This window comes from Cydia amplana, chromosome 22 (assembly GCF_948474715.1).
Source record: "Cydia amplana chromosome 22, ilCydAmpl1.1, whole genome shotgun sequence".
NCBI classification, from domain to species: Eukaryota; Metazoa; Arthropoda; class Insecta; order Lepidoptera; family Tortricidae; genus Cydia; species Cydia amplana.
Genome location: NC_086090.1, coordinates 2,788,436 through 2,800,133, shown reverse-complemented (window position 1 = coordinate 2,800,133; position 11,698 = coordinate 2,788,436). Strand labels below are relative to the sequence as shown.

The window sequence follows — 11,698 nt, the reverse complement described above, 5'->3', positions numbered from 1 at the left end:
TAAACATGGTAATATCGTCATAAATAATTATTTATTTGGTGAACTTAAAAAATAAATATGTTACATTGGGTATTATAGCTTCTCAAAACCGGTATCAAATGTGTTTATTTATCTGTTAATTCGTGATGATTTTTTTATAAAATTAAACATCATTTTGTTGCAGTGTATAATGTTAATTAGAACACTTTATCAATACCAGATAAATTATACCAATGATTAAAACAGAAATACCGATAACTATCAAGTCTATTCTGGTATCGACACCGGCTGTAGACTCCTGCGGTTTTAGATTTTCGAATTGAATATTGTAATATCGGTATCAAAACATTAGGGTTTTTATTTTGATTAACTTAATAAACATGTTAGATTAGATGATACCAGAAATAATACCGGTATTTACTATTCTGGTATCGAAACCGGTAAATTAGTTAGATGATACCAGAAATAATACCGGTATTTCCTATCCTGGTATCGAAACTGGTAAATTGGTTAGATGATACCAAAAATAATACCGGTATTTCTATTCTGGTATCGATACCGGTAAATTAGAGCGGTAGGCCCGTGATCTCACGGATCCAATCTCTGACGTACGGTATTCGGCTGTAAACTCCGGGCTGGTCTGGTAACGCGCAGCCCACTCCGAATGAGACCAGGCCTATCAGTTTTCCGTTGTATATGACTGGTCCACCCGAATCACCCTGGGAAGAAAAAAATATAATATAGGGTCAAGCTATTTATAATAATATTACTATAAATTCTTGTCTATGTTTTTCCTTTTTTTTGTATTCTCTATTCTCTTAATTATTCCTTTTGTGTATCTTTGTAGTATTTTATTATGTATCTTTATGTGTTATCTGTCGTGACATCACCGAATGGGCTCTACGGAAGACCAGCGCTGGCTTTATAGCTAGCATTATGCTGAGTTGGGTCCATTTCGTGATGCACACTTATTGATTTCTTTTTTTCTTGCTTTTGTTGTCTGTACATGTCCGTACATGTTTTGTGATCGTCACGAATAAAAATCTTTTATCTTTATCTTATCTTGACGATTTAACTAGGTACCTATTCAAATTTTGTTTGGCTTATTTTTGTCAATAAAAAAAAATTTGGAAGGTAACGTGCGCAGCCTTGAAAATCATCTAATGGGCTAAAAACATCTACCCATTTTATTTCTCGCGTCGTATGATGGTCCCTAAGACAATTCATTTTTCACCTCAGCGGCTCGAACAAGGGTACTTTGCTACTTAAAAACAGTGAGCAAAATGGCATTTTGCTCACTGAGTGAGACAAAATGACATTCAAGTGACCTTAATATTCAAATGTCATTTCAACATGCGGGGTCTAATACAAGTTCGAAATACTTGGATTTTATTATCTCTGTCCCTTTCACGTCGTTAGCAAAAAGAAAGAGACAAAAAAAATTTCAAACGACATTCAACGGTATATTAACGATTTATAATAGACCCCCGAAAACCGTCAGAACGCATCGTTCCAAAACACATACAAGTATGAATTCTTAATACAGGGTGTTTGGCACATGTACCGACAAAATTTTTTGGGGGGTTTGTGGTGTCATTTCCTTCCCTTTCTTCCTTGGAACCTTGGTCCTAGGAGCCACGGATCTGGAGATACGATTTTTTTATTTTTTTTCATAAATCATCCAAAATCTGATTTTCGAAGCCCCATTAACTTTTTTTTATGGTCTTAAATGCATACTTTGTTTGTTAGTCTTACATTAGGCCTGTCTGCTTTCAAATAATAGTTTTTTGTTACAAATTTCAGCATAAAACGAACCATGGGCTTTTTTATTACAAATAAACTGAATTTAAATTTAAACTAAATTTAATTTAGCTGATACTGGTAGCTTCGTCGTGTACCTAATTGTGTTTCGTTAAAAAATCGATTATCCGCTTTGTAATCGTTTAATCGTTGCTCTAAAAAGTTACGCACACATGGAAACGCTCCAAGTCGCACACACGGAAAGTCTAGGTTTAGTTTGAAATCTGAGGGTAGTCAAATTTTAAGTGGCGTCACGGAAGTGCATGTGGTTGTGCTGCGTCGGTCAATTGTTAACTACGTACGTTGTTTGCTACGTTGCTATTTTTGACTTTTGTTACCGTTGTTTTAACTTTGCTATTGTCATGCCTAACTACACTAACGAAGAGTACCTACTATGAAAAAAATAAAAAAATCGTATCTCCAGATCCGTGGCTCCTAGGACCAAGGTTCCAAGGAAGAAAGGGAAGGAAATGACACCACAAATCCCTCAAAAAATGTTGTCGGTACATGTGCCAAACACCCTGTATGTAATTAATAAAAATAAAGTTTCAGATTTGATAAAAACTGATAAAAACACTATATTTTACGTAATTTATTGTACGATTAAAATAATGAACTCAAAAAATACACAGTATACGAGGGGTATTCAAAATATTCTCGGTATGAGAATGAAAACAAACAAGTACGAAAAGTTTGATATTTTTATTTTTCAATATACTCCCCCTCTATGTTCATACACTTAAAAGATCGATCAATTATTTTTTTTAATCCCTCGTAAAAATATTTTTTATCTTTCGTGTAAAAATGCTCCTCCACTGCCGCCTTCAATGCTTCATCGTCAGAAAATTTATTTCCACGCAGATCCTTTTTAAGATTGGGGAGCAAAAAGAAGTCGCTGGGGGCTAAGTCCGGACTATACGGTGGGTGAGTAACAGTTTTAAACCCACGTTCAACAATAGCTGCCTTGGCAATATGAGCAGTATGGACGGGGGCGTTGTCATGCAGAAGCAGAATACCTTTGGTTAACTTTCCTCGCCTCTTTTCTTTAATTACATCCTTTAATTGACGTAGAATGTTAGCGTAGTACTGTCCTGTGATATTTACACCTTTTTCTTTATAATCGATTAGTAATACTCCTTCACAATCCCAAAATATCGTGGCCATGACCTTGCCAGCTGAAGGGATGACCTTCAACTTCTTGGGATGAGCTGAACCCTTAATGTGCCACTGCATGGACTCTTGTTTACTCTCTGGGTCATAATGATGAACCCAGGTTTCATCTCCAGTAACTATTCTTTGCAGCACCTCATCAGGATTTTCACCGCACAGGTCAATAAAATCGGAACAACAAGCTACACGCATGTCTTTCTGAAGCCGAGTCAGCATTCGCGGAACCCATCTTGCACTTACTTTTGACATATTAAGATGGTCATGTATAATATCATGTACGGTACCAATAGAGAGATTGGTTACTTGTGCTATAGATTTTACCTTCACTCGACCATCTTCCAATATAAGTTTTTCCACTTTATCAATATTTTCTTGTGAAGTAGCTACTACAGGCCGGCCAGGTCTAGGGTCATCTTCAATACTCTCCCTTCCGCGTTTAAACTCGCTTGACCACTTTTGAATGGTAGATAAAGAAGGAGCAGACTCACGGTAAACACAATCCATTTCCTCTTTTATGGTTTTTTGATTTTTACCCTGTTTTGTCAAGAATTTTATCACGCATCGATGTTCTAATTTAGTTAACATTGTCAATTCGCACAGGATGTTCATGTTTGTTCAGCAATTGCAGAAAAACAAAAGACTATCTCGGTTCGAATTATACTTTTTTTTAATGTCAATGAATAAACCTTAGCGGCCAGTAACGAAAGAAATTTTAGAAGAGGTCGTAAGATATCAATACCGAGAATATTTTGAACGCCCCTCGTATCACGTAAAATAAATAATTATACTTTTAAGAATCTCTACAATAGTTTACAAATAGTAAGTATCCGTAATTCGGACCGTATCTTACAATGTTTTTTTTTTACAAAAAAAAAGTTGCCGATTCAAATGTCAATCAATTGATGGTCGTTGTTTTCATATATTACCTATTTTACTGAAATGTACTACGTTTGTTTGTTTGTTTTTGTGTTTGATTGCGGTAATTATACTTAATTGTTAGTATATCTTAAGAAACATGACTAAATAGGTAAGTGATGAAGAAGGATTACATTTTTCGGGTTGTCTAAATGTTCTTACTGCTGAGGTGAAAAGTTTTATGAACTACACGAGATCAAAGTTATTTACATCTCGTGCGCTTTTGAGTCCCTTACTACGCTCAAGATTCTAAATTAGATTCACTCGCTACGCTCGTGAATCTACTATAGAATCTTTCGCTTGCACGGGACTCAAAATAAGCACTCGAAGAAATATCAAACTTTGATCTCTTGTTGTACAAATAACTATTTTATATGTCTATTTCTTTTTCAGTAGTCACGTAAAATGTTTGGAAACGTTTTTTGGATGCTAAGCACATTTGATTTGATTCGAATAAGATATCTGCACACGGCAGCATGAACCAAGTACCGTGTTACTGTCGATAAGTTACCAGTATTAATGACCATCGATATCAATAAATTATGGTATCAATCAATATCAATTTCGGCGGCTGATCGTAAAGTGCCCTTGTAATGCTTTGACGGTAGTCACATCAAACCAATAGATACGTAGGATAGGCTCGTTAGGTTGCCTCAGATGCCCGAAGGGCTAACTGACCAGAAATAGGAGCCCCGCTAGCGGGGCTTCGTCGACTCAGGGAACGAGGCAGTTATATTTTCACTGTCGGCCGCCGACATCAATACCAGTATTTGTCTTACTTGACATGAGTCCTTAGTGCCATTCAGGAAGCCTGCACAGAACATACGCTCCGTAATGTTGTGATAATTCACATTTGGCAGTATCTTGCAGATCTCGTCAGGTATAACCGGTACGTAGACACGACGTAAATGGTCTTGCATTGCGCTTTTCTGAAATAAAATATCCCTAAAAAAAATTGCACATCTGTATGTACCTACACACACACTCATATACATATAACATATAACTCTCTGATGAAAATCAGACGTAAACACCTACGTATTAAAATATTAGAGTAATCAAATAGACTCCGCTATTAGAACTAGATTCTTCCCGCAATTTCGTCTGTCATGATGATTGATGAAAACTATCCTGTCCTTCCTCAGGCCTTCTGATTTGACTATCTCCATATTTCATCTAAATCTGTTCAGCGCACACGCTTCTATTGTCAAGGCGTCAAAGTGCGTGTTCAGATATTTTAGAGCATTTCAGCTGCTCCGATATAACTGACGGCGACTGCATATTATATGTTTCATCTACGATAATGATCTATGTTTGTCCCCTTCATAAATGTATTGTGGCATATATTCAAGTGATCAAGCGTATGCTTATTTTGTTTTAACCATATTTACGTAAACATAAACCTACCCATCATATGAAAAAAAAGCGTTACCTATATTGTTCGTCAAATACAGCTCGTATATTATGGATTATTATTTACCTAAAGTATCTATCTCACTAAGCACATAAATGACGGCACGCGGCAGTAGGTAAAATATAGGTATCTCTTTTCTTATAATTATGTTATCTTTCCATCCCCTGTTTCCCCTCCCCCTCTTTCACCGGTACCATTAGGTAATAGAACTTCTAAAGCATATTTATCTAAGCGTAACATTTAATATTTTTACAATCCAACCAAAAACTCGTAGAGGTTATGATAATTTAGTAACACGATTGATATGGGTCGACCTTCGGCATTTCGTCCGCTCTACGGTTCTAGACGAATATTAATGCTATCCAATTTTTACACACTTCATCTCACTTTAATCCTAAAGGATAAATCATAAAATATTCATAGTAAAAATCAAATACGGGCTTGAAAGGCCCGAAAAGGTTTTATGCCTAAATCACTTAAGTAAATCAAAATCATAATGGTCCAATGACCCAATATTGGGTAACTAACAGATGAATTTATTTGGCAAAGTATCTAGACGTAGACAACTTGACTCCTTGGCGCTACGTAGATACCACAGAACATAATATATTAAAGAGGTTAGAATGGCTATCGCGCACAGTTAGTATCGGAACCGGTGTCGCCGCTCGTTCCTCTCCACATTTACTAACACGCGCGCAACGGTAGTAAAAACTAGCTAGCGCCTTGTGTGCGTGGCGAATGGATACGCCTCCTTTAGACAGATTTAACGTCTGGCTTCTTAATCTGAACGTTATTGTGGCGCAAAAAGACATGTTTACTTCGTTTTCGGTCAGCACTGGCGAGTAGCATGCGAGCGTTTGCTCAAAACCGGCGGCGACACGTACCCTGCTCGCATCGCCATTCTACTTGTTCTGTGGTAGATACCTACGAGTATGTACAGGCAGAGCTTCGAATTGTTTAGATTAATCCCTGCCGCTTTTTTCCGCTATCGTTCTACGCGACAGCATTTTCCATCTTTAGCACTTAGATGGTTGGCAGTCCTCAACTGTGCGTTTCTCCAGAAATTTCCTGCCTTGCACAATGCACAGCTACGCTTGGAATGAATTATTGCCTGCGGTATTTCCGGACCGATACGACATTCAAACCTTCAAGAACAGAGCGTTATCCAATCTTAAAACCGCTTCTACATCACCAGCTAATAACTTACCTTACATTGCGTATGTCCACATCCACTGACGGCCTCCAAGGCACCAGGCACGACATCGGTCAACCTCCCTATAGCAATAGGCTGAGACTTTAGCGTAGTAGGCACAGTTCTGTCCAGCAGCACAAGTATCTCACCTTATACTGCGTATGTCCCCACCCGCTGACGGCCACCAAGGCAACAGGCACCACATCAGTCAACCTCCCTATATCCTGAGACTTTGGCGTAGTAGGCACAGTTCTGTCCGTAACACAAGTATCTCACCTTATACTTTGTATGTCCCCACCCGCTGACGGCCACCATGGCACCAGGCACGACATCGGTCAACCTCCCTATAGCAATAGGCTGAGACTTTAGCGTAGTAGGCACAGTTCTGTCCAGCAGCACAAGTATCTCACCTTATACTGTGTATGTCCCCACCCGCTGACGGCCACCAAGGCACCAGGCACCACATCAGTCAACCTCCCTATAGCAATAGGTCTTGACATAGGCGTAGTAGGCACAGGCTTCTCTAACAGCACCAACTGGAAGTCCCAATCATGAGGATGCAGTTTACTGTTCATGGTCCAGAGCGGGTGTGTGAAGTGAGCGCAGATGTTGTAGCGCACGGCTAGGCTTCGGAAAGTGGATCCGACTAGGACGAAGGTTTCTTTTTCTCTGGAAATGGGTAATAATCATCATCATAATCATGACAAAGAAAAGATCTCTCAAACCTTTCCCAAAATCTAGAAGAGGAGGTAAAGGTATTAACCCATTGAAAGAAGCCATGCAGTCAAGTACAAGTAACTCTGAGTGTCATTTAAACTTAGTTTTGGTCAAAATTCTAAGTAATTAATATTTTATTTCATATTGGACCGAATCTTGAAGTTTCTTGAAAAAGGGTTGGACAGAGCGAGGCTAAATTAAGAATTCTCATCCACGCTTATTTGACAGGGTGCATATAATTTAACTCGTTCATCATTCATACCATTAGCTTAGGTATCTCTAAATATTATATAATGTACTTACCTACAATGAGCTGCCGTGAGAACCCACTCCGGTGCAATCAGGGTTCCACCACAGTATTCCCCATACAGCACTTGGTATGGAGCATCCTTTATGTCAATAGATTTTCCTCCCACGATCCTGAATTTAGGCTGTAAGTGGAAAAATTACTGTTTAGCCGGGCAAACTTAATATAGTACAAAAAGATGAATTTAAAAACTTTCTACAGGTGAAAATCGCGCCTACATTCTTCAAAAATGCGGCAGTTTTTGCTGACTGGAATGCATTGCCGTACTATAAATACTATTACATCATACATGTAGATCAAAGAGAAGGTATGATATAAGTATATGTCGATAGTATTGGATAATCTATCATCGTAACTGTCTGTAATAAAGTGGCAACAGTTATCGATGACGTTATTCCTCGGGAGACGGTCTCTTATAAGATTGTCTCCGAAGAGGTTTGGGGTCCCGCGTGGTACACAAATAAGTCTGAGATTGTATCGAGATGGTTATAGACATTGCAATAGTGGAAGAACACAACTTACCGGTGTAAGTGGGTTAAAGTTCCTCAAATCTTCCACTCCCTGAAGAACCTCGTGGAAGTAGAGGTAGTTACGAGGAGGTATTCTACGCGTCACGTATATACGGAAGTAGTGCGCCACGCAGCCGGAGGACAATACGCCACGGTTGAGGCTATCTGAAAGATAGCACACGAAGAAACATATCTAAGAGAACTAATGTGATAGTGGATTGTGTAGCAAGAAAACCGGCCAAGTGCGAGTCGGACTCGCGTTCCAAGGGTTCCGTACATTAAGTCACGCTTGACTGCTCATTTCTAATAGGTTTTTCTGTCATCTATAAGTAAAGAACTATTTTTTGTATTTTTTCAAAATTTTAGTTCCAGTTGTTCCGGAGATAAAGGGGGGAATGGTGGACAGACAGTCAGACAGACAGACTGGGTTAATTCCATTTTTTCCTTTTGAGGTGAGGTGACATTGTTCGATGGGAGATTGACATACCTACGAGAAATTTAAACAAATAAAAATCAACATGAATAAAAATGGTCATAACTTATTTCTGGTTAATCTTAGAGAGGCGGTCTCTTGCGAGCTTATCAAAGAGCCTGGGCAGTTTTGGGGGTTAAGGACAATTGCCAAAGCTGTTTGCTGGTCAGAATAGATCTGAACCATTTTTCTGAAGCATTTGTATTAAAATAATAAATCGATAAAAATGTCATAGCAGCAGCAAGGTCTAATCTCGGCTTTGGAGGTGGATTTTTCAATCTTTCCCTTTTATAGTTTTTTTTTAAACTGAATTGATAGGCAGATAACAAAGAACACCCCGATTTGGTTTACATTATCAACTGTCAGTGAAGCCTTTTTTGGCATTCCTGATTACAATGATAATAAGCGAACACTCTAGCCTATTGACGTCAAAAACTTCACTTTTTCCATATCCTCTTGACTTGTCATCACGTTAACGTAAGCAAATCCACTGAGTAAGTATGAAACCATAAAATGAACGCACTAGTAGAACTAAATCGAATACCAAGATGTTTGCTTCGATAAGGGCAACATATTTTAATTTCTAAAACCTATTTTTTATCAACCTCAGGAAATATAAATTCCTGTGACATGACACTCCTCTCCTCGTTGTCACCGTTCACTGTGGGACCCTAGAAACCTTCTAATAATACAAATTGACGATTGTGACTCTGTTACATAATTATTAATAATAAAAATCAGCCTATATACGTCCCACTGTCAGGCACAGGTATCTCTAGCGTGAGAGGACTTGGACTATAGTCCCCATGCTGGCCCAATGCGGGTCGGAAACTAAACTATTTAATTTAAACACCTTTAAATTTCTTCAAATACAAATACAAATGCATTTATTTCTTCGCAGATACGAGTATTCACGAGGTTATCCGTCACCGAAAAGCTAATCTTATTTTTTTTGGCATCAGAAGCTCTTTTTGTTATTAAGCCTTCTATGAAGGTACTTAATTTTACCTAAAATTTACAAAGTTACGCGTAACTAAACATAATTATTATTTAATTAATCAGTTTGCCCTTCACTCATTTAAATAATAAACTTGAATCGAATTAACGAACGTGAATAATTTTAGGGCTAATTAAAAAAAAACTTTATCGAAAAACTATAATAAACATTATCCATGACTACGAAAAAGTATTATTTTAATGTTCTATTAAAGCATGTCAAATGAATTTCACGGGTGACTTTTTCAGATAAAATATATTGATGTTGTTATTTTACTCGACTCACAAGTCAGAATATTGTTACTATAAGAATGCTAACAATATAAAATAAATGTAAATCCCGCTTCTCATCGTAGTGCTTTCCTAGTTACATCCTAAAAGATCCCTACAAGAACGAAAGAGGACATAGTGGTAGACACACAAATTTAGCCCAAAAATATGTTTAAAAAAAAATTGGAATAGTTTTCATACTTACTAATCTTTTACAAAACGTCATTAAAAATTAAAACGATAATCATATTTAACTAAAAATATCTGGGTGACCGAGCTTCGCTCGGAAAACATATAAAAACTCGAAAATGCGCGTTTTCCCAGAGATAAGACCTAGCTAGATCGATTTTTCGCCCCCGAAAACCCCCGTATAGCAAATTTCATCGAAATCGTTAGAGCCGTTCCCGAGATCCCCGAAATATATATATATATATATATATATATATAAATAAATAAATAAATAAACAAGAATTGCTCGTTTAAAGGTATTAGATTAGATAAAACAAATGTATTCAAAACTTTGGCTTCGATACACAAACGCAAGCCTTTGTTAACATTATCAACAATACTTATACCAAAAAAATTTTTGTCTACCTATTTTTGAGCCAACCTGTATGTCATCTCGTTACAAGAATCCAAAGGCTGCAGTATCCACTTACCGTCAAGAGGGGCGGGTTGTTTATTTACGGTTTTATATAATTATATGATAAGGTTTACCTTTCGCCGTACAATTGCCGTCTCCAGGTTTACACACAGACCCATTTTGAGCGTAGGACCCTTGAACAAAAAAAATCCACTTTTCTGGTTTATTAGTCGGATACAGTAAAACTACCAAACTGTAGTCCAGTATTACAACTATAATAGTCCGTACTTTCAATACGTAATTACATAAACACTAATGTACAGTCGCCATCAGATATATCGGAGCGGCCAAGGTGTTCACAATATCTGAACAAGCACTCTAACGCCTTGACACAGAGGCGTGCTCAGATATTTGTAAGCACCTAGGCCGCTGGAATATAAATTAAACAACTGAAGTCGCTTAACCTCAAACACGGGTACATTAATCTGTCAGATTATGCGATTTTGGTTTTAAGAAAAGGTAATAATAGTTTAGATATTTGCTGAGAGGGTCGAATGGATTTACCCGAGTTTGAAGTTAAGCGACACAACTGAGATTCAAGTATGTAATAGAATTTTAATTTTTTTTTTTATAAATTATAAAAATATCAAACTCAAAAATATAGCTGCTTAAATAACCTATCGAAACTTAGTCTTCTCACAATTTTTTTTAAATTTGATAAATTTATTTCCTACCTTTGAACACCGACTCACAATCTTAAATAATGAGCCTCCTACAGTTATCACGAAAGATACCCATTACTGCACATGTTACAATAATTCAACTACATACCGTAAAAACACAATTCAATCACGGAAAACATACACAGCCATATCGGAGTCCACATTATGGCATAACAGCCTTCAGAGACTGAAGGTGGCCATCTAATGGCTTAGTTTAAGTTCTCCGTAGCATTTGTGGCGAATTGTAAACATAATTTGAGAATTGTGAACAGTATATTGAGTGTAATAAACGCAGTACTTATTGCTGGAATGCTTAAGACACTGAAGTAACAATTTTTACGTTTATTTCAGTTTAAATAAGAATTTGATTTGTCTCTAGTTATAGTAAAACCAGGCACGTCTTGTACATCTTGTCTCAACTCACGTAACTTCGTTAATCAAGCGCGACTTGCGTATGAAGTCGCGATAATAGCAGCAAGACATGCTAAATGTGCAATATATCGCTTCAAGAAGAATCTCTTAATCTCTTAGAGTCTCAAGAATCTCAAGAATCTCTTAGCGACTAAGATAGGAAGCAGTAGCAGGGAAGAGAAAGATAGTTTTTCAGATTATCACCAAGGCGAAAAATCTTCCAAGATTGCATTTACTCAGA

General features: G+C 37.3%; 1 protein-coding gene across 2 annotated transcripts; it reads right to left on the bottom strand.

The window, feature by feature from the left end:
• Positions 1-367: 367 nt before the first annotated feature.
• LOC134658447 (trypsin-7-like) lies at positions 368-11,264 on the bottom strand. 2 transcript variants are annotated; one of them, XM_063514127.1, is made up of 8 exons: positions 11,156-11,264; positions 10,459-10,518; positions 8,017-8,168; positions 7,491-7,618; positions 6,881-7,139; positions 4,644-4,793; positions 536-698; positions 368-414 (listed from the first exon to the last, which is right to left on the bottom strand). In XM_063514127.1, exons 1-7 carry the CDS (start codon positions 11,208-11,210, stop codon positions 546-548), a joined length of 957 nt encoding a protein of 318 aa, XP_063370197.1. In that variant the 5' UTR covers positions 11,211-11,264; the 3' UTR covers positions 368-414; positions 536-545. The 2 variants fall into 2 exon arrangements, with proteins under 2 accessions (XP_063370197.1, XP_063370196.1); XM_063514126.1 differs by lacking the exon at positions 368-414 and adding an exon at positions 440-464 and having other exon boundaries at positions 525-698.
• Between the last annotated feature and the right edge of the window lie 434 nt (positions 11,265-11,698).

What these genes read in the sequence shown, in the direction of transcription:
- LOC134658447 (XM_063514127.1), bottom strand. Translation starts at nt 11,210, where the DNA reads ATGTGGACTCCGATATGGCTGTGTATGTTTTCCGTGATTGAATTGTGT. An exon ending in GGGGACATACACAGTATAAG is followed by an intron (nt 4,794 to 6,880) that starts GTGAGATACTTG and finishes ATTTTATTTCAG; the next exon opens with AAAAGCGCAATGCAAGACCA. An exon ending in GCACTAAGGACTCATGTCAA is followed by an intron (nt 699 to 4,643) that starts GTAAGACAAATA and finishes TTTTCTTCCCAG; the next exon opens with GGTGATTCGGGTGGACCAGT.